Source organism: Antechinus flavipes, chromosome 2 (genome assembly GCF_016432865.1).
Source record: "Antechinus flavipes isolate AdamAnt ecotype Samford, QLD, Australia chromosome 2, AdamAnt_v2, whole genome shotgun sequence".
Taxonomy (NCBI): domain Eukaryota; kingdom Metazoa; phylum Chordata; class Mammalia; order Dasyuromorphia; family Dasyuridae; genus Antechinus; species Antechinus flavipes.
In genome coordinates, this window is record NC_067399.1 from 614,077,119 (window position 1) to 614,104,258 (window position 27,140).

The following is a 27,140-nucleotide window of genomic DNA, read 5'->3' on the forward strand; positions in this document are numbered from 1 at the left end:
CTGTCCCTGGTTTTCGGATCCATCTTTATAAGGCTTCCCTAATGTCTCTTCATTGCTCCCTGTTAATTATTTCCTGTTCACCTTGTATATAGCTTACTTTGTACATGTTTGTTTGCTTGTCTTCCCTATTAGATTGTAAGCTCTCCGAGGGCAAGGACTATCTTTTGCCTCTTTTTGTCTACCAAGCACTTAGCAAGGTGGCTGGTAGGCAGTGGGTGCTTGATAAATGTGGACTGATTGGACAGTTCTCTTGTCTGTTTTCTACTTTTCGTTATCCACGTCCCATGCCCTCTGCATGGATGTTTTCCCCACAGCTCTCTGAGGAGCTTTCTTCCCTTTTCTTTTGGTGATAAGATCTACTAACCATTTCCACATACGTGTTGTGGTTCAGTTGATTTGTGTCCAACTTCATGACCCCTTTTGGGGTTTTCTTGGCAAAGATATCAGCCTGGTATTGCTAGTGGCTCACCATTTCTTTCTGCAACTCATTTAACAGATGAGGGAAACCAAGGCAAGCTGGGTTAAGTGCCCAGGTCACACTGCTGGTCGGTGTCCGAGGTCAGATTTGAACTTGTGAAAATGAATCTTGCCGATTCCGAGCCTGGTGTTCTATCCCCTGCACCATCTAGCTGGGTCTATTTCTAGGCAGATGGCTCCCAAATCCTTCATCACTCTCCTGATCTCATTCTACATGGATTCATTAATGGAACATCAAGCTCGCCTCCATGGGGCAAGGCATTAAAGGGACGAAGAGAAAAGTATACGAGATATAAAAAGTAGATCTGAGACGATTTCACTGGAAGGATGCAGAGCCAGAGGGATCACTTCTGTAGATACACGTGAACTCTGAAGGAAGCAAAGCAGAGGAGGGAGTGCGACCGGACCGCGGGGCAGCCTGAGCAAAGGCTGAGGTCAAGACAACGCAGGGTTGTGTATGGGCTAGAATGCAGAATGGGCAAAGGACAGTGAGATCTGAGAAGTCTGGAAAGGAAAACGAGTCAGAGCTTGAGTTTTATCCTAGAGGTAAGAGCAAACTACCGGAGCTTATTGAGGAGGGATGTGAAAGGTCACAGGTGTCCAAATAGGACTATTCTGGAAGGGGGGACATGAAGGTGGCTTAATCTGGGGCCACGTCAACACCCGTCCTTGCACAATGGAAAGGAGGATCCTGGTACCCCCTCCACCGCCATGGTGCTTGCCTCCTGTTTGGAGCCTGGGGGGCTCAAGCCCCTGAGAAGATTCAGCTAGTTCCCCAAAGGCTGAGCTAGGAACCAGTCGAGGAGCATGGTTTGCATTCGCAGACGCGCTCCACAAAAGCCCCATGCTCGACAGAAAAGGGATAAAGGCTTGTGTCACAGCTGCCCTGGCTGCTAAACAGGGTCTGCACATGTGACAAGAAGGTGCTGCCAGAGTAAAGAAAGCAGAGCCAAAGGACCAGCACACATGCCAACTATAATAATGTAACTGGAGACAACTTGAAACAACAGAACCTGGGTCAAATGCAAAGGACAAGGCTGGTACCGAGCTGTTAAAAGCTGAAGCACACATCCTTCCTTCCTTCCTGTTAACAAACAGTTAACCACAGAAGTGAGACATGGCCCATCAGTCTCAATCATTCCCCGCTCCCCTTTTGTCATGGCACAACAAAGGTTTCCCAAAAAGCTCCCTTGTAAAGCACATTCCCAGGAAAAAAAAAAGTCTGATTGAAAACAAAAAGTGACGTGTTCTTGGACAGTATGGCAGTAATATTAACCATTCTTGTATGTGGTTTATTTTATGGCCTCCTGCATGTCCTTCCTCAAGAATCCAATGTTCAATAAAACTGAAAACATAAATCACCTAGGAAAGAATTATTGGGAAAAATGGAAAGCAGCCTGGTAAAAATCAGACTTCAACAAACATTTTATAGCATATTCCATGAATACAAAATAAATATTAAGGATCATACTAAAAAAAATTTTTAAAGATGGTATTACCTTTAACAGCTATAGCTAGGGGACAAATCTTTACCAAAAAAGGAACAGACACAATTAATTATAAAGGACAAAATAGATATTTTATTATATGAGACTAAAAAGGTTCTACACAAATAAAAACTTAAATAACCATAATTTTCTTCAGTATCTCTGCCATTTCCTCCCATAGAAATATTTTTTAAATACAAAAAAAAAAAAAATCAATACATCAGAAAAGACCAAAAATATCTGCTATGAACAACACTGATAGAACTTTTACCTCTGCAAAGAACAGGGATGTCTTCTTATATCTCTTCTTTACAACTACAGTTATTTTTAACTTTGCAACATTCAGTTTTGTTTCATTTACATTGTTGTAGCTATATATACTTGGGTTTTTTTTTTGTTAGTTCCATTCACTTCATCACTCTATATTAGTTTATCTAAATCTTACCATGCTTCTCTATATTCAACAGACATCATTTCCTACAGCACAGTGATATTTCATTACATTGACATACTACAATTTGTTTAGTCATTCCCAATCCACGGGCACGCTCTTCGTTTCCAATTCTGTCACCACAAAAAGCTGCATAAATAAAATTGATGCATTTAGGGTCAAAAGAGAAATGGTCAAATGGGGAAAAATAATTGTTTTTATGTAACTCTGATGAGGATTTTATATCCAAAATATATGGATAACAGAAAAATATATATCAAAAGTCACTCCCAAAAGACAGGTGGTCAAAGGATATGAGCAGTTTTGAAAGAATTATAAATTATTAATAAATATATGAAAGAATGCTTCAAATCACTAATAAAGAAATAAATCAATGAGCAAATATGAAAACTTTAAAGTTTCACCTCATAACCAATGAACTGGCAAAAATGATAAAAGATGGGAATAATCAGTATTAGAGAGTTGTGAAAAGACAGGCACTCTGAAGAATTATTGATGAAATGTACCAAAACCACTAAATTATTTATATTAGTTTGTGTGTAATGTGTTGGGGGGAGAGGAGGGGAGGGAGGGAGTTTAATAAAAAACTGGAAACAAAGTAGATGCCTATCAACTGTAGGATGGCTAAACAAACTGTGGTCCATGAATAGAATATTATTGTGCTATGAGAAATGACAAACACAACACATATAGAGAAGCACAGATGACTTATGTGAATTAATGGAAAGTGAAGTAGAGCCAGGAAAATAACAGACACCAGGATCACAACAATGTAAATGGAAATAATCACAAAAATTGGAAACAAATGCAGTTAACTTTTATAAAGAAAAAATTGGGACTCAAAGAAGTGATATCAAGACATCTCCTCCCCTGTTTTGCAGACTTAGAGGGAATGCACAGACATAAAGCACTGCAAAGAACATCAAAGTTTAAAAATATCTATTTGTTAAATTTGTCTTTTTCTTTATCACAAGAATTCTTTTCTATAAAAGATGATTCTTAAAAGGGGGCAGGGGACACTATCAAAAATCTTCCTGAAGCAATTATGAACATTTTTGTACCTACATTTTACCACTGTCACTACTTCCTTGTGATTCTAGTACCTGTGGAACTTTTTTGTTTTTTGCTGAGACAGTTGGGATAAGGTGACTTGCCCAAGTTACACAGCTAGAAAGTGTTAAGTGTCTGAGACTGGATTTGAGCTCAGGTCCTCCTGACTTCAGGGTCAGCACTCTATCCATGGCACCATCTAGCTGCCCCACCTGTGGAACTTTTGCTCAAAAGCCATTAACCATTTTATAACTTTCTTCCAAAATTCCAAATTATCTTCCAGAATGGTTGAAACAATTCACCAGCAATGAATTAACTATGCCTACCTTCCCAGCGTCCTTCCAAGCAGCTTTTCCTTCTTCTTTGGCTTGTTTTATTGAACATTGCTTTTAGGTTTTTCAAGTATTTGGGGGGCTCCCTTATTATGGGGGATGCTTCCATATCTTTGGCCCTTTGTCTACTGGGGAATGGCTGAAAGATTCACATGCATCCTCTATGCAGAAGATGGAAATCACGTTTATCAGATAGTTAATGCTAGATTTTCCTCCAATTCCCATCTATTTTTCTGCTTCTAATAGCACTGATTTCCATGCAAAAGTTTAAACATTTCACACAATTCCACACAACAACCCCCTTTGTGCCATATGACCTTATGAGTTCATGTCTTGTCATGAATCTTTCTTTAACCCAAAACTGTGAAAGACATGCCCTGTTTTTTAATTTTCTTAAGTGTAGGGTTGTTTTTTTTTTTTTTTTTTTTAAATTCAGATCATTTATCCATTTGGAGTTCATTGTGGCATGCTGAGTTTCCACCAGACTCCATAGTTCTGGTTTTCCCAGATGGTCCTAGTGAATAGAGGGCCTTTCTCTGCATGATATTGTGGGGAAAGCACCTGGACCTGGAGTCAGAAAGATCTGAATTCAAATTTGACCTCAGACACTTATTATCTGTGACCCTGGACAAGTCACCCAATCTGCTTGCCTCAGTTTTGTCACCTGTAAAATGGGAACAAAAGTAGCACCTACCTCCTAGGGTGCTTGTAAGAATCAAGTGCTTTGCACAGTGCCTGATGCATATGAAGCATGACATAAATGTTATCCACTATGCCGCAGTTCACTGACCTAATGACCCTGTTAAGGATGTTACAGCTTCTCCTATGACTTGCTCCTTTACTAGCTGACCCATTTTTCTCTACTTTATCCAGCACCAGGCAGTTCCGTGTCACAGCAGAGCATCAGACTGGCTAAGGCCAAGCCCCCTCCTCTCTATTCTGTACTTCTTGACCTTTTAATCTTCCAAATAAATTTTAAATTATGTTGTCTAATTCTACAAATAATCACCCTGGAATGACTGGTACCGTATGTACAAGTCTGACTTTCTCTCCAGTTATCTGCTTTTGCTGTTGTCAGAACTACTTTGTAGCTGTCTTTAAGACTTGTCTTTGTCTAGGTGGCTGAACTCCTAGATGCTCCATGTGTCTTATCTTAAATGGAATTTTTCTTCCTTCTTCTTGCAGTCTCTCTTTTGGATGACTTTGTTTAACTGTCCTTCAAGAATGAAAGCACTTGGGTTGTATTTTCTGGGTCAAAATAAATAGTAACAAAAAAGTTTATGATTAAAAAAAAAAAAGCAATTCTTGTTGAGAGTGTTCAGGAAGCCCAAGTTTAATGCACATCAGTGCAGAGTAGTACAGCCTTCTGGTCAGCGAGTGACCAGAAAAGCAGAGGTCCACACAAACACACACCGTCCCACCCGAGGCCTCTGAACAGCAGCAGTCTAATCAGGAAGATGATGTGACCCCCAGAATGCAGGCGGCTTAGACCGCCCGAGCCCTGTGGATGGGCTCCCTGGCCCAAACAACATGCAGTTGCCTTGGATGAATTTGGTTCAGAGAGCACAGTCCCAGCGGGCCCCGACCAGGTCCTGGCCTTCCTCAGGCCGTCTCTGGCACCTGCCTCCAGTCCCATCAGGTCACTCTCAAACCATTTTCCTGGTTCCTGGGCACTTTCACAGTCGTGGGCTCCCCACAGCAGGCAGAAGCTGGAAGCCAGGCTGGGGACAGCGACCTCCGGGGACTCTGAGACTTCAGACCCGCGGCTTCTTCCTTCGGTTCTTGTGCCCAGCCTGGGCCCCGCGCCGGGCGGCTTTCACCAGCCCTTTAAACTGTCCTTCCATCTTTGCTTTTTTCCTGCAAAGCCAAAGACACACCAACAAGCTCTTCACTTACTGCTGAAATTGTCTGTTTGCTTCCCGTCTTTTCCTCCTATTATCAGTGTCTTGACAGACAAGGGCCGAGACTCCCGGCAGGGCTCCGGCCCTGCTCCCTCCCAGCCCCTGCCATCCCCCCGCTCTGGCTGCCATACCTGTGGTTGAGCTTGGCTTTGTTGAGGGGGATGTAGGCATAGGGGTCAGGGCGACCTTTCCTTTTCACGTCCCCTCTTCCTTTCTGCTCAGCCGGAGACAAAGAGAAATCGGGGGCCAGAGTCAGCCCACCACCCACCTTTCCAGCCTTGTCCTCCCCTCCTGCCCACCTTTAGGCCTTAGAAGGCACAGCAGGAGCCCAGGGCTTCCAGCTCTTAGCCAGACACAGAGATCGTCTCCTCTGCTTCTTTTAGGATCCAAGAGCCCCCGGCCTCCAGGCCCCCTCCCCCTCCCTGAACAAGCAATGGCACATGAAGAGGAAAAGGAATGAGTGGGGTTGCCCTGCCCCTTCCCCAACCTCTCTGGACCCGAATCCGGCACCGGGGGCCTTGCCCTGGCACTCGCGGCTCCTACCTTGGCTTTGTAATCAGCCCCCGGCTTCTTGGACAGCGGGCGGTGGATTCCAGACCCTCCAGCTAGAAAGAGAAGAGATGTCTCAGAGCGCTGGTGAGAACGGCCGCCTCTCCCAGAAAGGAGCCCGGGGAAGGCGCCTGCAGAGCTCGGCAATCCCCGTCTCTAAGAACCGAGTGTGACCTCTAAGAAGTGAGTGTGACCACCGCAGCCCATGGAGGAGCCTGCAAGGGCCAGGCTGCGGCCTTGCCGGTGGCATCTGCCACCCCGGCATCTGTGGGCTGCCCACCCCTCCCAACCGTCCTCCCCCAATTCTAGCCACCCTGGGGGGCGGGGGAGAGGGGGCCAGACACAGATGGAAACAATAGGGCACTGAGACACAGCAGGTCCACAGGAGACAGGGCTGGGCCTGGAGGGGCTGAGGGCCAATCTGGCCCCTGGGTGAGTCCCTTCACTGGCTGCTGTAAATGGCACCGGCCTCCCGGGGTGTTGTGAAGAACAAGCACAGAGACTATTGGAGAAGCCTCAGCGCAGTGTCTGGTACGCAGTCGGAGGGCCTAGGTGGGAGCCCCCGCCCTGACTCTCACTACGAGTAGGGCTAGCTGCCTTCTCCCCTTGGGGCCTCAGTTTCTCCCAGTGATTCACCCAAGGTCCTACCCAAGGTTTGGCAGCTCATCCACTTTGTAAAAACTCAAGATTGGCCGCCTTGCACCTCAGCCTAATCTGTGGAGTCCTTTTAGCAAGGGTCAGGTCTCCTTCCAGTGTCTGGAAGAAGCCATGGGGACCCCAGAATTCCCAAGCCATAACGAGGGATCCTAGAGGACGCCAGGCCCAGCTGCTCATTTTACAAATGGGGAAACCAAGGCCCCAAGAACCTGGGTGACTCATGTGGGGTACGTGGCAGCACGGGGCCTGAGCCCGGCTGTCCTAAATCAGTAATTACTTTCTAACGGCTGTTTCCAAGCCCTGTTTCCTGCTACACTATGATGGGAATAAAGCATCCCTGAACAATTATGAGCATCGTGCTTCAAACACTTCAGCAACGGCAGCCAAGACACGGGGAGTGAAACAGAATGGGCTGTGAGCCCCTCTGGGTGACCTTACACTGGGCCGCCTCCTCTGGGCACAAGGATGGAAAGAGCAGGCCCAGCTGCCCAAAGCTTTGTGCCACAGATGGCAGCTTCTACCCTTAGGAGCCTGTGCCATTCCCAGGATCCAGCCAGACGAGTCCAGCTCCTCCAGCTGCCAGGGGCAGCCTGAGCAAGAATGAGGGGTTGGGGAACAGGGACTTTTGTGTGATGAGCCCCCATCCCCCCCGCCCTTGTATCCTGCCCCCCTTGTCTCACTAGTCCAACAAAGGCAGGGGACCAGGTAATCACCCCACACAACCGGTCCAGGACGTGCTCACCTCTGTACTGGGGCGGGGGCTCTGGCTCATCATCATCATGGTCTTGACACAGCTTCAGTTTCCGGGCTTTTTTCTGTGAACAGAGAGGAAGATGAGCAGAAGAGGCACCCGGCAATGGGCCCTGGGTCTGCCGCTCCTCAAGCCTTTCCTCTATGTCCCTGCTGGGCCAGGCCCTGTGAGAAGCACAGTCTCTACCCTGAGGGATGCAGGCACTGGGGAGACAATGTTCGAGGAACCACTTAACCCCCAAGACGGATGGAGAAAGGAGGAGGTGAACTGGCAGAGGGGAGCACCAGGGGCGGGCTTCTCTTCCAGAGCAGTGGCTCCCAGAAATAAGCCAATTGTTTTCTGTGGCAGGCACCCACTCACACAGGATCCCGGCCCAGCTGATACCCTCCTGGCAGAGTGGCCTTTGTGGAACTGGCAAAGTGACAAAATGCTAAGAGTGGCCTCCCCCTCCCCGATGTCTGGGGCTGAAGAAGGTTCTGGCCGGTGCCGGATGACCCTACTGCAGATTGTTTCTCACTGTGCCCGGGTCCAGGCTTCGGACCAGACCGTTTGTCTGAGCTCAGGCAGAAAATTCAAGAGGCCCCATGGCGTCGGAAGGGACACTCACGCTCAGGTTGCGCACTTCTTGCTTGAAGTCAGTTACCTCCTCCTCTTCGCCTGGTCCCAGAGAGCAAGCAGTGTTTCAGTGCCCAGAGTGGGGGACCCCCCGCGCCCCCTCCCCCACCTCCCTCTCCTTGAGAGCGAGCGGGGCTTTTCTCTGGGGAGGCCGGGCCCCATGCAGCCCACGTGGGGGGCCTCGCCATGGAGTTTCCACACACCTTTAGCAGCATCCTCCTCCAGCTGCTCCTGGTCCTCCAGGATGATCAGGCGCCCGTCCGCGCTGAGTTTGAAGTCGTGGTCCTTCTTCCTCTTGGAGTGCACAGCAGGCTGCGTGGCTTGGGAGAGAGTTTGCGCAGGCGGGCAGGCGTGAGGGGGGCAGACGGTGCAGACCAGCAGGCCCCGCGCCCCCCAGCAGCCAGGCCCTCTTCTTACCTAGGACACGCTGGGACACTTTGGGATCCAGGAAGTTGAGGGGCTCGTCACCACCGCCCTCCTTCAGCCAGGCCCTGCTCCTCTCGCGTGCCAGCCGCTTCTGATCCCTGCCCCGGGCTGGCTTCTCGGCCTCCTCCTCCTCCTCCTCCTCCGAGTCGGCCAGAATCTCCTCAATGCTAGAAAGAGAGGAAGGAAGGTGGGCCTCCTGTCCGGCCTCAGGCGGGGGGTCCCATGGGGAGGCCGGGCGTGGCCGTACCTGTCTCCTCTGACTGCAGGCTCCTCTTCCTCTTCCACAGAGGCCTGCTGCAAGGCCCGATGCTTCTTGGCGCGCGCCTCTGCTTTGCGGATGTTCACCAGGACTTTGTGGTAGTCCTCAGGTAGCAGGCCCTTCACCAGCTCAAAACTAAGGAGCAAAGGAAGGCGTGCCGGTCAGGGCCCCCCGTAACCGGCAAGGTGCAGCCCCCTCCCCAAAGCCATAAGGGCCTTCCACACTGCTCTTACTTCCCTGGAAGCCCCTCTTCTGACCCCTCCCTCCTCACTGACCCAAACTTGCGGATAAACTTGGTAAACAGGCTCCTGAGCTTCATCCGGAAATGGCGGCGCATGTCGTCCGTGAGGCTCCCGATCGCTTCCATCTGTGGGGGCAGGAACGTGAGGTTACACAGAGGGCCTCTGAGCCACGCAGCGAAGCCTGGACGCCGATGCTTCTGAGCCGTCTGTGTCCCCACTTCTCAGACTCTCACCGGCGGCCCCCGCCCAGGTAACCTCCCTCGTTAGCAGGGACTGCAGGGGACGACCCGCTGCCCGGTGGGTGCCCACCCAGTTCTCTATCCATTCTCCCCCAGCCTAGCGCGAGGCCCGCCTCCTCCGGGAAGTCTGCCCTGGTTGCTCCAGCCCTCCGTACCCCCTGCACTTTCTGCTCTGTATCCCACCCTGCCTGATCCTGCCGTGCTCATGCCCAGGGCTGTCTGCAGCCTTTGTGGACGCGGCGCACCCACAACCGGGCGGATGACGACCGTACAGAAAGAGCCCTGAGCCAGAGGGGGGAGAACGCGGAGCGAGGCCTGGGGCCTGGCCAGGTCACTTCATACCCACCCACCCCCGCCGCCCACTGCCATCCACAAGGCCCGAGGAAGGGGGGCTGCCCAGGGACCAGACTCTGGCACCAGGAGCGCTGCGTGGGACAGTTCCCGAGCCGGCACTTACCATGGGCTGCAGGTACCTCGCCAGGTGGGTCATGTCCATGACCAGCAGCACCACCTTGAGGAAGCCCAGGGCAGACTTGACCACGTCCCGGGTGCGGGAGGCCAGAAGCAGGCACACGTTTTTCAGTAACTCTTCTATGGTGTCTGTTCCCATCAGACCTGAAAGAAAGGCCCCGGGCTCCCCGTCAGGGATCCCTCCCCCCGGTGACCCCAGCCCCCACCTCACTCATCCCTGCGGGAAGACCTGAACCCTCGGGGAGACTCAACAAGGGGAGTTAAACTCATGCTGCACGAAGCGGAGGAGAGAGAAGCTGCTCTCGTCCCCCTCCCTCTCCCCATTTCTGGCGGCGTCCCGACCTCGGCAGCGCTCCCCAGAAAGAGCAGCTCTCACCTTTAAACTCGAAGAGGAGGTGGGTGAGGGCCAGGACGCTGCAGCTGATCATGGTGACGGAGCCCGCCAGGCCCGGATAGATCAGAAGCATGTACCTCTGCAAAGCAGCTGCAACAACAGAAACCAGAGTGGGATCGTGGGCCACGGGCTCTGCGCCTCCCCGTCCAGGTCTCCCAGACCAGAGGCAGAGCTGTGAGGGGGGCTCTGGCCAAGAAGTGGCCACTGGTTCTGGCCCCTGGACTCTGCGGGACCAGAGAAGGGGGCACCCCCGCCCTCCGTCCTCCACAATAGCCAAGAGCTCGGGTGGATTTCCAAAATGACTCCCAAGGACAAAGGAAGCCGCTCCCAGCCGAGCCAAGCAGCCCGACCGATCCCTACGATCCGAACAGGGCCCCCTCACCTTCCTGGTTGGAGTCAAACCGGAGGAACGCGCGTCCCATCTCCGCCAGCAGCACAAAGGCATTCTTGCGGGCTCCCACTGACACCTCCTTGGTGCACAGAATGACCTGCAGCAGACCCCCAGTCAGCCCCCTGTGCTGCGCGCTGGGATACCCTCCCCCACTGGTCCCAGCCCCACCTCAGGAACCAGAGCAGTGATGAAGTCCTCGTGCTCGGCCGTCAGCTTCTTGATGACGTGGATCAGGCACTTCAGACGGGGCTGGGGGAGAGGGAGGCACTTCAGGGGGTGTCCGGCTTTGCCCCTGGCTTCCACTGCTTCAATACCGGGAATGGCCCTCCGCCCTCCCTCCCCCAATGCCCCTAGGCTCCTCACCCGCTTGGCGGGGGAGGCGGTGCTCCGAAGGGAGTCCAGGAGGGTTTTCTTCAGGTGTCCCAGGTGGCTCTGAACGAAGCGTTCTCCAGGACCCTCCGGGCTGGCACACACCTCCTCGAGGACCCTGTAGGCCTTTTTCTGCATTGTGTGCTCTTTACTCTGGGGAATGGGGAACATTTACCAGTTTATTCAGATGTTCCTCAGTTGCTGAGATCCAATAAATGAATATGGAATAAAGATCACAAAGAATGTCAGACATGACAAATTCCCACATACAGTGGAAGAGCAGAAGGGAATGATGCAGAAGAAAGCAAGCAGAGCCCCCAAAACATGTGATGACTGCAACACTATGGAAAAAAGTAATACCGGAAAGGAAAATGGGTCTGACATGATGGACAATGGGACCGTACCATTCAAGTTCTTCCTCTCTGCTAAGGATCAATAACTGTTAAGTGACACAGTGACATCAGAGGCAATCACATTACTCAGCAGTTTTCAAGAAATGCACTTTTAGGAGAATCTAAGTGTTGCAAATATTTACTGTGTCAAAACACAGTAATTTAAAGTTAACAAAAAAATCAGTCTTCTGTTGTCTCCAAAACACAATTTAATTTTGGTATTCCCTTCTTTTCCATGGAAACCACTCAACTTCCAAGACTCAAACTTGATCCAAAGGCTCCTCCCTCATGTACCTGCTCCCTCCTGGCCCTGCCATCTTCCACAAAGCCTGGCACTGAGGAGCTCACCTCTAAATAGGGGCAGATGGTACGGTACAGCTTGCTGATGGAGGCTTCATCCGCATGAGGTGCCATGGCCACAATCAAGTCCAAGATGGAGTGTCTGTTCAGGCAGGGAAAAATACAGTCAGTGTCCAGGGTTTAATTTGGGGCTAGCTGAGGCAGGGAGAGGGGGGTATGTGGCCACCTGGCAGCACTGACACCCCCCAGTTCCCTCCAAGTGGAAGGGAACTTGTTGCTTCAAACTTCAATAGGATGACTGTGGGGTGGCTCATTAAAATGAGTTTCCTCTGGCTTCCATTTCCCAGAGACCCTGAGGAAGAAGGTACATGCCCACCACCCCATACCAGGAGAGAAAATGTCTTCCAGCCCATTTACCTGGTGAAATCCGAGCTGGCGGGATCAAGCACTTTCTCACTGGCTTTATCCAGGAATCCTTTCACTAGCTGCAGATCCATGAAGAAATGAAATACCAAGAAGCCAGGTCCCCACACCCCATCTCTCTCAGTCACCAGCCTAGCTCCGAACCCAAAGATGATCCACCTGCAACCCCCACCCCAAAGGCTTTGGAAGCAGAAAACCACTCAGAGCTGAGCCCAGCAATGCCACCAGACTCCTCTGGGCACATGAAGTCCCAAGCTCCGGCACAGCCCCTGCTCCGGACTCCTGAACCACCCCCACCCAGGCCGGGTCTCCCCCAGCTCTTTCCTGCAGCCTCTCCAGGCCTCCGAGGTCCATCAGCCCAGGCTCACCTCGGGCTCTGTGATGCTGAGGTAAGTTTTAATGGTGTCCAGCACCGCTCGGCGGGGAGCAGTGCCTTCCCCATCCGCGAGGGGCTGTCCATACACGTTGAAGAGGATGGGCAGAAAGTTCTTGGCAAAGCGTCTCACTTCAGCACGGTCCGCTTCTGCTCCCGAGACCCCCACCAAGCACCAAAAAGGAACAGAAGGAGCTCCATTAACCCCAGACGCCTGTTGCATTAGCGCCCAGAGATTCCTCCAAGTCACCCAGAGCCCTCCCCTTCACAAACAGAGACAACAACCTGAGGCAGGCTGGAAGGCCAGGAGCCCCAAGTGCTCCTGAAAAGCAGGGACTGGGAACTACATTTCTCTGCTACCGGTCGTTGGCCGATTACTCACTAAATAAACGGATGGGTACTGGCCAGTCCCTTGTGGCAGACCCCGTAGGCTGCCCTTCACCTCTCCCTTACAGAAGGACAAGCCTCCACTCTTTGGAGAAGGGCAGAAGGTGTGACCTGGAAAGACAGGCCTTCTGGAGAGAAGGCAAAGAGGAGGGACGGGTCAGCCTGAGCCACTGGCCTCGGATCCGGCAGAAACCGTACCTGCCTCACAGCCCTTGGTGATCAGCGTGCGCAGCGCCTGGCACACCGTGAGCCGCAGATCTGGACGCTCGCTGATGGCTGTGCCCAGAGTCCGGGCGATCCCCTTGAAGGCGGCAGCCACATCAGTGGGTCTGGTGCAGAATCCAGGCAACAGGGTCCATATCTGGGGAGGGCAGAAAGGGAAACAGTGTTCCTCTAGGGAGCGGCCCCTCCCTTTGCAGCCCCCAACCCCAGCCAGGAGGACCGGCTGCACTCACCTGCCACTGAAGAGTCTCGTAGATTTTGGACTCCATGGTCCTCCCCTCCTGGGCCAGTTCTGTAGCTGCAGCAGAAGACACGGAGACTGGGTGATCCCGGCTAATGCTTCCAGGAGGAGCCACCCCAATCCCCTCAGAGAACCAAACCTGCCCTTCAGAGAGAAGCCCACTACCTCTGTTCTTCAGTGTAGTCGCCAAGGGCAAGAAGTAGCTTGTGAAGAAAGCCAGCCGTGTATCGTGGACGTGATCACGAATGACGGGCAGCAGCCAGCTCCGAGGGAAATCTAAGTTCTCTCTGGGGAGAGAAAGACACCATCCCCAACCACATGAAACCAAGACTGCCAGGCAGCCGGCAGGAAATGCAACAGCTCCCCGGGTCTCCAGGTGAGACTGTCACGGCCAGTGTCCAGTGTGAGGTGTCGCCTCTCCAGAGTCCTGGGCGCAGAGGGAAAGGACAGTGGGGCACCTCAGGCTGAGACAAGCATCTTCCCTGGCTAGGGGCACCTGCTGAAAGTCACCCTCCCATCCTGTACTTACTCAAAGCCATCGATCTCCAAAGGCACAGCCTGAAGCACCAGCTCAGGGCCCATGCTGGTCACTGCTGCCCCCACAGCCTGGTCCAGAGCCAGCGTGTGAGGAAAGTGCGGGGACAGGCGCAAGTCGCAGAGGGACTGGAGGCACTGCAGAGAGAGAGGAAACCCAGGAAGAGAGCTGCCCCCCAGAGAAGCCTGCTCCAGCAGCCAAGGGGTCACTGCCGCGCCTTGCTGCCCCCAGGAACTGGAATGACCTGGAACGAAACCACCCCGACTCCCCAGGGAAGCTGCCCGTGGAAGCAGCCTGCAGGGCCAGGTTCCTATCACTCTCACATAGTTTTTCTGCAGTTTCCCTAATCCCTGATCCAAATTCAGTAACCTGATGACAGTCAAGGTCCCCAGCCAAGCTAGCTAGGGGATCTCCATTACCAGGGGACTTCCTTAGACTGTCTTTGCTGACACATGTCAAAGCCAAGACAACTTCCTTTATATCTCTTCTCCCTTTTTGTCCTCATCATACGCATCATACCCAGGTGATCTGAGCCTCCCTGCCCAAACACCCTCCTCCTCCCCCCCAGTTGGTATCTGGCCAACTTACTTTCCTCATTATGATGTGAGCCTGTTTCCCGCAGGTCTCAAAGAAGCCCCGCAACAGCTGCAACACCAAGTCCCACACTGCATGAAACTTGTATGTCAGCCCTTCTTCCACAATCCTGCCAACAAGTAAGCAAGACCCAAAGTGTCAGGCGAGTGATCGGCAGGGACCACGGGCTGACCATGGTCAGCATGGGGTCTCGGTGCCCAAGAAATGGACCTGAGCAGAAGACACTCTCCGAGAGGGAACTCAGCCTCCATCCTGGCCCACAATCTCACCCGCAGTCCTCGTTATCTGCTCTATTCTGAATATGGAAATGCCCACTTTATTTAACATCAAGTTCAGTATTCAGAAAAGTAAGCTGCTACATTCTGATTTCCAAAACCTGTTTACAGAAGGTCTTGAAGTCAGTAGCTTTCCTGTTTGACTGACTTAGCAAGTGTGGCAGGTTTCCAAGAGAACCCAGACTTAGATCAGACCCCTGACAGATCAAGTGCAAAGGCGGATAGGAAAAAGCTCAAGAAAATTTTAATGTAACTGAATCTCTGTCAAGCCAACTAAAGAATGGACCATTGGAAGAAGAGATTCCAAGGTTCCAAATGAAAACACTGAAATGAAACAAACCAAGTATCCCTCTCTCTCTCCTGCCAAGTCTGGCCAGAGCAGTAAGGGGGAGAGGGAGAAAGAATGTCTGGCGTGGATGAATGCACCATCAGATGTACATTATCACTAATGCTGTTCAAAGGTAGGGCAATATGGCAAAGGGTGAGATCCATAGCTCGATGGGCTGTAAACACCTTCCCTGATCCCCAAAACACTCCTAGAGTACTTCCATAGGGTTACAGACAAGACACAAATTGAAGAAAGCTGCTCTATAAAATCTCCAGCATGCTCAGGTGACACCATTCTACCCAGTGTGCTCACCTGAACATCTTGGCAATGTAAAGTGGGGGCCCGGAGGCAGAAGGTTTCACTGGGCCGATGTCAGCCACGTGGGGAGCAATACACTCAGTGAGAAGCAGCTAGAGGAAGGCAAGTCAGGAGACATCTGTGACCAATGCTCCCCTCGTCCCCACAATGTGCCCACCCTCCTTGGGAGGTGAAGTGTCCATCCAGGTGTTTGCAGGAGGGCAAACATAAGTCCTGGGTGAGTGGCAAAAGACAGCACCCATCAGCCACATTACAGGTGTGACCTATACCAATGGTACAGTTCCAACCAGAGCCCAGCCTCCAGGGCATAGGTACCAGAGACCCCCTCCCTGATCAAAAGCAGCCAAGTAAGAATACCTTGAGGCTCTGGGTAGCGGCTACAGCCACCTGTGCATGAGGTGAAAGGAGACAGTTCATTGCAGCCCCAAAAAATCGAGGTAAATGCCCCATACCAAGGTCCCGATGCAATCTGAAAAAACAATGTTTCAACGTCTCTGGGCCCCCAAGGGTTATGAGGCTGAGGCCAGCAGCTTTTTAGCAAGCAAAAAAGAATCAGACAAGAGGAAGAAAACTCAAGAAGTTTCCTATTCTAATTTAATCCCCTTTTCCCCTCCTGTTAAAGAACATTTTTAGAAAAATTCTACATTTCCAGAATTTATACTGGAAGGGACCTTGGACAATCCCACTCTTTCACAAAGATGAGGAAGCTGGAATGTCCAGAAGTAAAGTTACTCTGTCAAAGGGTCCAAGCTTCTAGGGTGGCCCATGCAGGGGCAGAACTATTCCCACTGCCCCTTCTTAAGCCAACTCTCCATTTCCTCAAAAGGTAGAGGCCAAGATAGCTGAAAATTGGCCATCTCCCTCTTCCCCTCCAATTGATGGATAAGACTTAGTTTCCATCTTAGGAAAAAGTGCTTGCTTTAGTTCCCCCGTCTCTACTGCCCCCCGGAGGAAGCATGCTGGGATAGGCGCCCTGGGCCTACCTGACCAGGTTAACATGGGCCTTCTCCATGACTGTAAGCCAGGCGAGCAGGGGTTGTAAGTCATTTTCACTGGGAATGTAGTCATACAGGGCCTGGAGAGAGCAGGAGGATAAATAAAACCAGGGAGGCAAGTCTAGCAGACCAAATTCAATACCAGGAAGTGAAGAAACACAGAAACTATCCCCCTCCCCCTGAACCTCTGGCCACCATTCTGAAATGTGGGTATGAAGCAGGTCCAAGGGTCAGCTGAAGGCAATCTGGATCTATTCTAGACCAGGACTTCTAGCTCTGGTCTAGTCCTAACAGGCCCTGGGTCACAGAGGTTTTCTCAATTAGGTTGCACAAATTTTAGCCTTGAGAAACCAAGCAGACCTGAATATCACTGATAGATTGAATTTGTCTTTATTTTTGTTATCCATTTAAAAGTTCAACTTTTATATTTGCAAGAAAGAACTCTATTTTAATAATTTTTTAATAAACATGATGTGACCCGATATCCTGAGGGAACTCTGTCTCTTAACTCCTGGAAGGATTAGAATTCACTATCTCCACAACCTGGCAAGTTCTTCTGCATTCATCTGGCTACTGCCTTTGTACTACCTCCTATTTAATATGCCATTATTCATTCCGTGAGACAGTGACTGCAGATTCTGCCCTGAGGAGGATCATCTGCATTTTCTCATTTTGTCAGAAGGCCTCCCAAGCAGGTTGGATGTCTGTTCCCTTAGGAGAACCTGCTGCCACCGCTTCTCTCCAAAGGGCCCTTTCTGGTCTTCTGATGACTCTCATACCTATGAGTGCTCCCTCACACCCTGTACCTGCTCTGGTCCAGGAGACCATACCTTCTTTCCCTCCTCAGGAAGACAGAAGATGGGCTGCCTTGTCTGCCAGCCTTTGCCGGAATATTGGGGCAAGTCAAGTATGCCATTCACCCTCCAGGACCTGCAGTCCCTTCCTTGTCCCGGAGCAAGCTGTTCCTTCCTCTTCCTTTGCACAATCCCTTCAAAGTGATACCCCTCCTCACCCAGCCCACTTACAATCCAAGACCAAAGCCACTTCCCCAAGGGCTCACCGTGATGATCTGAGCGTTGAGTTCCGCTGAAAGGGTGCCAGAATTGGGCTTGGAATGGAAGAGACCATGAAAAGCTTGCATGGCACAGGCAGTCACCAACTGGGGAAGAGACAGGGCTCAGTCTCCAATAGTCAGGGACTACTGGGAAACATGCGATACCAAAGTGAGGGGTGGACAGGGCAGAGCCTTAGCACTGACCTAGAAGCTCACCCCAAGCTGGCCTTTATACTTAGAACACACAATGCTTTGTGCCCCCAGAGATGTTTTCTTCAGAGATACAAAAAGTTATAAAATCACACAACTGGGTTTCAGGGACATAAACGTCATTTTACCACCACAAGTCTGACTTTTTCAATAATCATAGGTCTCAAATTAAGAGAGGAGAGAAATCTGTTTAAATTCTATAGTCAGAAGTAAGAGGAAGCCTCAGAGTTGTTGAGTTTGTACAGCACTGTGAGCAGAAGTGTTTCCTTAACTCTTGACTATGAACAGAATCCCCAAATCTCAGACAGACCAAAGGTGACCTTTGAGATGCCAAACCAGAACCCTCCTCATCTGCATTCCCCAGAGATTGCCAAAGAGTCTTTGCTTGACCACCTCCAATATGGCGGCTCATTCCTTTTCTGAAAGACTTCTATTATATTAACCCTAAATTTGCTCCCTGCTACTTGCCTCCCTTCCTCTGAGCCCCTCTCTCTGGGGCCAAAAAGAAACCTAAATCCTTTGCACAATTCAAACACTTGAACGAAGCCATCTTGTCCCACCACCATCTCTTCTGTCTGTCTGCAACTTCCTCAGAATTCCCGCTCTGGCACAATTTCCAAAATCCCACGGGCACTGGGCCCTTCTGCCATGCTAACTAGCCCTGCCCCAGCCCCTCTGGCTCACCACGTGGCTGAGAGTCATGACCCTCAGCAAAGTCTCACTGCAGCTCTTCACCATGCCCGCCGGGAAACAGGGCAGCAGCTCAGCCAGCAGTGTGAGCACGTGCAGGGTCGTGGTGGCCTCCTTGGAGCCTGGAGGAGAATCAGAATTGTAAGCTCCCGTGCTCCCCACAGGGGCTCAGGCTTGGGCGAGGGGCCAGGGCTCAACACTGTCCTGGAACCCCACCCCGTCACATGGGCTTCTCCAGATCGGGCCGCCTTACCTCCGGACTTCTCAATCTCCTGGATGCAGAATTTGGCAGTGGAGGGGGCAGCCGGGTGATGTGAAGGAGGCTTATCTGCAAAGAGGAACTCACTGCCCTTGAGGACAGAGCACACCCCATGCTGCGCTGCCTTCCGGACCTGTAAAATAGACCCAGGGTGAAGGAAGCCAGGTTAGTGCTCGGCTGGCCCCCGAAAAAGGCACTGGCCAACAAGGATTTCAGTGCTTCTTTAGGAGAGGGCCATGGAACACGGGGTCCCATCTTCAAGGAGTGACAATCCATAGGGGGAGTCAAAACCATCACTCACAAACTTGGAAAACAGGGACTCAGAGGGGATGCTCTGGGATCTGGGTGCACCCTACAAACATCTACGACATCCCCCTTGAACAAGTTTCAATTTTCATACTTCCCAGCTTTCAAGTGGGATTAGTCCTTTGTGCATCCCTGGAGACTGCCCGGGGAATGCAATGGAACCAGTTTCCCATAGATTTTAGTTCACATCATAAAATATTAAACTGTCTCCCAATCTTAGTTTAAAAAAAAAGGAAAAAAACCCAGCTCAATTAAACATGACCCCAAGAGGCTCTCAAGCTGTAGGGGGAGCGCCCTACCAGCCCCAACCAGAGCCACTGACTCCCAACCAGCCAGGCTCAACCCCAGTCCCACACTTCTGAAAGCAAGAGAGCAATGAGAGAATTTCCCCAGGCCCTCTTCCCAGGCTCACCTTGGGTTTGGCATGAACTACAAAGCTCAGCAGCCCGTGATAAACCTGCAGGGTGACTGGGTAGCTCCAGGCTGTCAGGTCTTGCTTTCGCAGGAGAGTAGCCAGGCAGGAAAGGATCTTGTAAAAACAGCAACATGAGCATCACCCACCTGAAGTCACACAGAACTCCCCACTCCCCACAGAAAGTCCAGCTCTAGGGCTTGAGAGACCCGGAGAAGAAAAAGAATCTCAAAGCTCTCAATCCCAAGTTCCACCCCCTTTCTAGCCTCCACAAGCCACCTCCACTTCTATATCACATAGCCTCCCTCTGCTCTCTTCTCAAAGGCAAAATCCCCTGTAGAGAATGAACAGAAGCTGGAAAAATCACCCATCGGAGCGCTGCTGTAGAACCGGAGCTAGCCTGAGCTGACAAAACGTCCATGAAGGCTTTGGAGGTGTCCGAGAACTTCCTAATGAGCACAGGGCTAGGAACCCTAGGGAGGAGGAAGCACAGAATAGTGAACGAAAAATAGCTGGACTCTCTGGGACTCCAAAGTCCTTTCTCTTATAACAATATATTTAGCATCAATATAATGAACTAAATTTTATTAGCAACTACCTACATTTAAATAAATTGATTTCAATGAATAAAGTACAATTTTACAGTCACTTCCTTAAATGTCCATTGAATCCTAGCTTGTCCATTTTTGTTAACTTTTCTTCTTATACACGTAGAATAAATATGGACTATATTTTAGGGGTTTCCCTCCTCGCTTTGCAACACTCAAGTTCTTTCCCTCTTTTTTTGTATTCCTATTTGTGGCACTTAATTGCCTTATAGCAGTTCATTACATTCATGAACCACAATTTAACTGTTCTTCTATTAGCCATTTAACTGTCTTTGAGCTTTTATAATTACATATGATGCTAGTAGGAACACTGTTGATAAAGCTTTCCTTTTTTTTAGGCTTTTGATAACTTTCAATGTATATATTCCCCGGAATGGATTTATTAAATCAAATGATCTGGGATAGGATGTTCTAATAGACTTCTCAAAGACTCTGTGTGCTTTCAATTCCCATAGCAATAAATAATTGGATCTATTTTTTCCCACAATGCCACTAACATTGAGTTTTATTATTTTCAATGATTTTTGCTAAGATAATAACTCAAGAGTTGTTTGGGTTTCTATCTTCTTTGACTAGTAATGAACATAAGGATTTTTTTTTGAGCTAGTAACAACAATTTGTTTGCTTTTAAAAACTGTCTATTCATATCTTTTGGCCATTTAATCAAAGTGGAGCAATAATTATTACAATACCATTTCCACTTCTTTAAATTTTGTGTCAAATTTTTAATGTCACATTTTATTAAATATTTTTTCTGATAAATATAAAATAAAATAAAATTTTTTTATTGTTAAGATTTAATGTTGTCAAATACATTTGTTCCCAATTCTTTCGGGCTGCAGATATTAAAAAAAAATCCATTTGCCCTCCACAACAAAAATAATTATTGTATTCAATTTGAATTCATTTTTTAAATATGTATTTTCTGTTTGTCTACTAGATAGCTGCAGGTGAATAGTAATCACCCTACCCAACTGCAATTTCCACGCAATTATTATTTCTCATTTTCATTCTGCTATTTCCTATATGCTTATCAAACCAATAATCTTGTCTATATATTTGGCTGGAGGCCTGGGCCGTCTGTTCTGTTTCAGAGAGCTATTTCTGCTTTACTGTCTAATACCACATAACTTTGATCATCATCTCCAGGCCCAATTCTTCACTTAATTGTAAAATTCTTTGTGGTATCAAAACTTATTCTTTGCTATCTCTCCCCCCATGCCAGAGGAGCCTCATTTTGGAAAACCCAATCTTCACCCAAGCTATCAATACCTAATGTTCCTTAACCAAGAGCTCATCTTCACTCCTGGGCTCCACACAAAATTTAACACTGTAATGTGAAAAGTTTTCCTCATTCCATCTCTGCCTTCAGTCTCTAGCAATCAGGAGCCTATACTTACCGCTTCAAAACCAGATTCAGCAAATAAACCACAGCAGCTAAAGATTCCGTAGACTCCACAGCTTCCATTGTGGTCATCTGAGGAACAGATAAAGAATAAAGTGAACAGAAGCCTGGCTCACCAGATGAAAGTTATTTTTGCATATGGACAGCTACGGAGTCAAACAGTGGAGAAGGCCAACATGTGCCCAGGGATAGTATTTAGTAGTTTTTATTCTCTGAAACCTCCACAACCCAGGGGCACCCAAGAGAGAATATGGCAATACATGTTTGTTTTTAAATAACCTGGCAAATACTATCAGATCCATTGGACAACGCTACCCTTCTTTGTTTTTATATCTTTGCTTTTTATATTACAAAATATATTTTATATTTGTTTATATAGGTCTATGTTATGCTATATTTTTCAGACCCACTCTGTTAAAGAATGTTTGAGACTCAGGTAGGGTTGAAACTACAGATAAGAGTTTTTATTGCATACCCCCAACTCACCAGGGCAGCAAAGTATTCTGTTTCAGTTTCCTTCCCTCCCTGGGAACGGATCACTTCTGTGACAGCAGCCAGGACTGCACAGATCTAGAAAGAAAAGATATTTGTGAATTAGATACCATCATCCCACCAAAACACACCTCTCTCTTCTCTCTTGGACAAATTAATTTTTTCCCCAATAGTATTTTATTTTCCCCCCCAATTACATATCAAGACAAATTGTAACATTCTTCTTCTTTTCCTTTTTTTTTTTTTTTTTAAATTAAAGCTTTTTATTTTTCAAAACATATGCATGGACAATTCTTCAACATTAGCCTTTGTAAAACCCTGTGTTCCAATTTCCTCCTTTCCCCCACGCTCTCCCCTAGATGGCAAGTAGTCCAATATGGTAGAAATATATTAAATTTGATATATGTATACATATTTATACAATTATTGCACAAGAAAAAAAAAAAGAAGCAAAATAAAATGCAAGCAAACAACAAAAAGAATGAAAACTGTAACATTCCATTTTACAAGATTCTGAGTTCCAAATTTTTCTCCCCCCTTCCTTCTCCTCTTCTAAAAATGATACACAATATTATACTGGGTTTAGTTGTGCTATCATGTAAAACATTTCCATATTGTCGCAATTGTAAAAGAAGCAGATCAAAAAGAAAAAGACACAAAAAACAATGAAGTAGGAAAAAATAGGCTTTCATCTGCATTCAGAGTCCATCAGTTCTTTATCTGAATGTGGAAAACATTTTCTTTCCTCAGTCCTTTGCACTTGTCTTGGATCACTGAGTTACTGAGAACAAGCAAGTCACTAATAGTGGAAGAGCACACAATGTTGCTGATACTGTGTATATTTTCCTGATTCTGCTCATTACATTTTACATTTGTCTGTATAAAGTCTTTCCTGGATTTTCTGAAGTCTCTTCTTATAGCACAATGGTATTCCATTATATTCACATACTATAGCTTGGTCAGCCATTCCTAAATTGATGGGCATCCCCTCAATTTCCATGTCACCATGAAAAATGATGCTATAAATATTTTTGCACTTAAAGATCCTCTTCCATTTTTTATGATTTCTTTGGGATACGACCTAGCCAAGGTATTGCTTGGTCAAACAGTACACACACCAAAGATTACACTGTGGGTGTAAGTTCCAAATGATGCTCCAGAATGGTTGGATCAGCTCACAACTCCACTAACAATGCATTAGTACTAGACAAATTCATTTGTAACCAAAGCCTAGCTAAATTAGTTGATACTAAGGTTAAGTTTTAGAAATCAAACAAACACCACCCTCAACCAAAATCCTAAGAGAGCCCACAGCCCATACCTCTTTGTGAGCAGCCGAGTTGGACTCCCAAAAGCGTTGCACCTTGCTGAAGGTGATATTGGTACAATCAGAAAGGCCACTTAGAAAGGTAGCTGAAGATTTCTCAGAGCGTGTTGAGCCCGCTTGATCCTCCATGAGGGATTGAGTCTTTTCTCCCAAAGGGAGAGGTCCAGCTTGCAGCTCATTATGCAATTTGAGGGCATCGACAGTTAGATCACTTTTTTCTGAAAAAAGGAGGCACAGGGTTAATCCTCATAGGACATATGCCTCTCTAGCTATAAACGCACTCAGGTCCCTTATCCTAAAAATAAAACTTTTCCTCTTAACCATGTCACCTCCACCACCTCCTCCTCCTAAACTCCCCAAGTCCCTGGGTTTTCCTCTTCACTAAACTCTCTCCCAAGTATGGTTCCACTGGCCCTATTTCCTTACTATTTACTTCTCCCTCCCCTGCAATCTCACTTCTATCACCAGCATTAAGCCACTTATCAATGCTCCAATCTTCATCTTTTTTAAGTTCTCAGAAGTATTTTACTCTACTAAATTGTCCTTCCTGATATCGGAATACTCCTATTCCCAGATATTCTAAAGACAGGCAAGTGCTCATTTCTTTTTATACTCTCTCCTTTAGTAATCCAATCAATGGTTTAATAACTACTTTTATCCAGATATATCCCCATCATCTCCTGTATCCTGCTTTGATAACAGCTGGCTGTCCCACATAGTCAACACATCTAAAATTGAAAGCTTCACCTTCTCTCCAAACCAGCTGCTACAATTCCTATCCTTTAAGCCAAAACTTCTTAAGCTGTAAGCTGCAACCCCATATGGGTCTTGCAACTGAATATGAGGGTTGTGAAACTACAATTTAATACCAGGTTGATTTTCATATATATTTTATAGAACTATGTACCTGGGACCCTGTAAAAATTTCTTGGGTGAAAAGGGGTCACTTTCCATTTTTTGAGTGGAAAAATTAAGAAGCTCTGCTTTAAATCACCCAGGTTCCAAACCTAAGGATTACTCTTGAATTTTCCCCCTCCGAAACGAATGTGAACTATCTGCATTTTTGTTTTTCTTCCCGGGTTATTTATACCTTCTGAATCCAATTCTCCCTATGCAACAAGAGAACTGTTCGGTTCTGCAAACATATATTGTATCTAGGATATACTGCAACATATCCAACATATAAAGGACTGCTTGCCATCTAGGGGAGGGGGTGGAGGGAGGGAGGGGAAAAAAAATCGGAAAAGAAACGAGTGCAAGGGATAATGTTGTCAATATAAAGTAATCATTAAATTAAAAAAAAAAATTAGCTTGACCCCAAAGAGAGAACTAAGAAGATATTTGACCCCTTGTTTCTTTGCTCTATTGATGTGGGGTAAAAAAATCCATGAAATCTAAAAGCAGAAATGGAAAACTAATATATTTTTTGATGTATTGATTGATTTTCTGATCCCTTCCCTCTTTTAGAAATAAATAATTTATTAAAAGAGAAAAAAAAAAAAAAAAGAATTTTCCCCCTCCCTGGCCACCTATAGCCAATCACTCACCAAGTCCTAGCTACTCTACCTCTACACGTCTTGTGTACATTACCCTCTTATCCTGTCATTACTAGGTTTTGCTCTAGGAACATCAATAAAATTAACTCTACCATTCACAGAAAGGATACTTCAAAGAATCACTCTATGGCATTGACCATCCCTGTGACTGCCTTGATCAAAACACCTCTCCTTGACCTACATATAATATTTTCCCTATTAGAGTGTAAGACCTTGAGGGGCCAGAACTGTCTTGCTTTTTTTTTTTTCCATCCCCAGCACTTTCTTCATTCCAGACCTTTTCCACTCTATTTCAGTCTTTCCCCTTTGTTTGGACTTATTACTTCTTCACCTCCATCTCTTAGAATGCCCAACTTCCTTCAAGGCTGCCTCTTCTATTACAGTCCCTCCGATTGTTAGTATCCTCCTTCCCTTGAAATTACTTTGTATATCCCTTATTTACTTATCAATCTATGTCCCAGAAAGTAAATTTTTTAAGAACAGAGACTACTCTGTTCTTGTTAATCCAGGAAAGCCTAGCATTCAATCCTAGTTAAATGAATGACTGGTACAATTATTTCTTCATTCATTCAGATAAGAAATATATCTTCACGGTATTTTTGACTCCTCTCTCCAAACGAGTCCATGAATTTGTGTATTTTTTAAAAAATAATGTAAGAACTGTATTTTAACATTACCAGTTCCCTTTGTAACTCTTCATTTTTTATTCATTTTATTTTTTATTTTATTCATTAAAAAAAATTAAGAATTCACCAGACTAGCAATGACATCCCCCCCACATACAAACACTCTTACTTCAGAACCCTGACCTTAAACAGTTTCCAGAATTCTTGTCAATTCTATGTCCACATTTTCTGTTCCTTTTTCTTCCCCACTCTCTTCTTGAAGCCCCTCATTAATTTAAATGAGCTACTTTGTTAGTCACTCTCAATTTCCCTCTTCAATACATTCTATAACCAGATCATTCTTTCTAAAGCACAGCTCTGACGTCATACAGCTAGCTGCTTCAAAGCTCCAAGGTTTTCTATCATCTACCAAATAAATCAAACTCCTTGACCCTGCCAGATTTCCCCGTTAGTCCCTTGAACATGTACCTACCCTACGCTTCATTTAAACTGATTGCTTCCAACCCTTCACACTTTCTCAAAGGAATAGAGGCAAAATCCTTATTTTGATATGACCCAAATGTCAGCATCTTCCTCCATACCAACCAATTGCCACAATACTTCTGTAGTCCCTCTCATGCACACTTTCTGCACCAAATCATACTTCTCTATCGGCCAAACACCGTCCTGCTTTCCTCTTTGTTTCCAAAGCTGAAATTGCCCCTTCACTTGCCCCATAATCCCTTACTGAAGCATGAGCCTCAAATGCTTCCCCCAGGACCAGAGCCGACCTCCCCCCCAGTCACTAGCAGCCCTACCATTCCATGAAACACCAGCAGCAGTGCATAGAGCTTGTACAGCCTATATTTTTTAAACGCTTACACGTAGGAACGTGACTCTTACTTAAAGCTGCTTCCCTCTGCATCCTGCCTTTCCTGCTCTTCTTCCTCCTCCCTGGATTCCACAGCCCACTTTCAATCCCATGAGGACGGGAAGCTCGTTTTGTCAAAACATTCCCCCGAGCATCGGGTCTTGGGCATTAAAGGCCCACAAACTTGTGTCCTCAGGATCACTTCACACTATTAAAGCGTACTTAGGATCTGTCCAAAGAGTTTTTGTTTACATGGGTTATACTGATAGATATTAAAAATTAAAACTACTTTCGAATTCGGAGACCCTCTGAAAGGGTTTCAGAGATTCCCAGGATTCTCTGAGCTTCTCCCCTTCCCGGTCACAGACGCCTTTGGCAGTGTGGTGAAGCCTACGACGCCCTCCTCAGAAGAGCTTTTTAATGTGCAAAATAACGTTTATAAAGGAAACCAGGGATAAGAATGGAGCAATACGCAGACTGAAAAAAATTCGGGGACTCTCTGAATTCTATTCTTGGACTTGGTGGCCACCCTTTGGGGAGCAGTTAAGCGCCCGGTTCCTGAAGGCCCTCCAGGGCCCCGCTCCAATCCAATGGAGGCCCCCAGGCTCTAGAAATTCTCCAGAGCAGTCCCTCCCCGGCTCTCCCAGCCCGCTACCTGAGGGCCGGCTGAAGAAGCGACTACGCGCGGCCTGCCGGTGCCGCCGGCCTTCTGGATTGGAATCGCTGCTGTGGCCCTTCTTCCAGCGCTTCAACTTGGTGGAGGAGCCAGAGGGCAACTTCCCAGACCGCCCCATGGTTGGAAGCTGACCGCGGGTGCGAACCCGGTTATGCTCCCAGTTCCCGTAGGGTTCGGCTAGCCCTCCAACACACGCAGAACCCACGTGCGGCTCCGAACGCCTCA

At 47.8% G+C, this 27,140-nt stretch overlaps 1 protein-coding gene across 1 annotated transcript; it reads right to left on the minus strand.

Annotated features, from left to right (window-relative positions):
• Nucleotides 1–2,034: 2,034 nt before the first annotated feature.
• Nucleotides 2,035–27,140, minus strand: RRP12 (ribosomal RNA processing 12 homolog). The gene is made up of 34 exons (XM_051981779.1): nucleotides 26,895–27,140; nucleotides 23,202–23,425; nucleotides 21,875–21,958; nucleotides 21,384–21,460; nucleotides 19,743–19,848; nucleotides 19,376–19,492; nucleotides 18,652–18,790; nucleotides 18,393–18,520; nucleotides 17,505–17,603; nucleotides 16,433–16,524; nucleotides 15,807–15,918; nucleotides 15,444–15,541; nucleotides 14,523–14,637; nucleotides 13,929–14,071; nucleotides 13,565–13,686; nucleotides 13,392–13,456; nucleotides 13,135–13,297; nucleotides 12,545–12,699; nucleotides 12,171–12,238; nucleotides 11,802–11,895; nucleotides 11,056–11,214; nucleotides 10,861–10,941; nucleotides 10,684–10,789; nucleotides 10,284–10,391; nucleotides 9,894–10,051; nucleotides 9,231–9,322; nucleotides 8,944–9,090; nucleotides 8,688–8,863; nucleotides 8,474–8,590; nucleotides 8,263–8,312; nucleotides 7,647–7,719; nucleotides 6,242–6,303; nucleotides 5,830–5,912; nucleotides 2,035–5,654 (listed from the first exon to the last, which is right to left on the minus strand). The coding sequence occupies exons 1-34, from the start codon at nucleotides 27,031–27,033 to the stop codon at nucleotides 5,552–5,554; spliced, it is 3,855 nt and encodes a 1,284-aa protein (XP_051837739.1). The 5' UTR covers nucleotides 27,034–27,140; the 3' UTR covers nucleotides 2,035–5,551.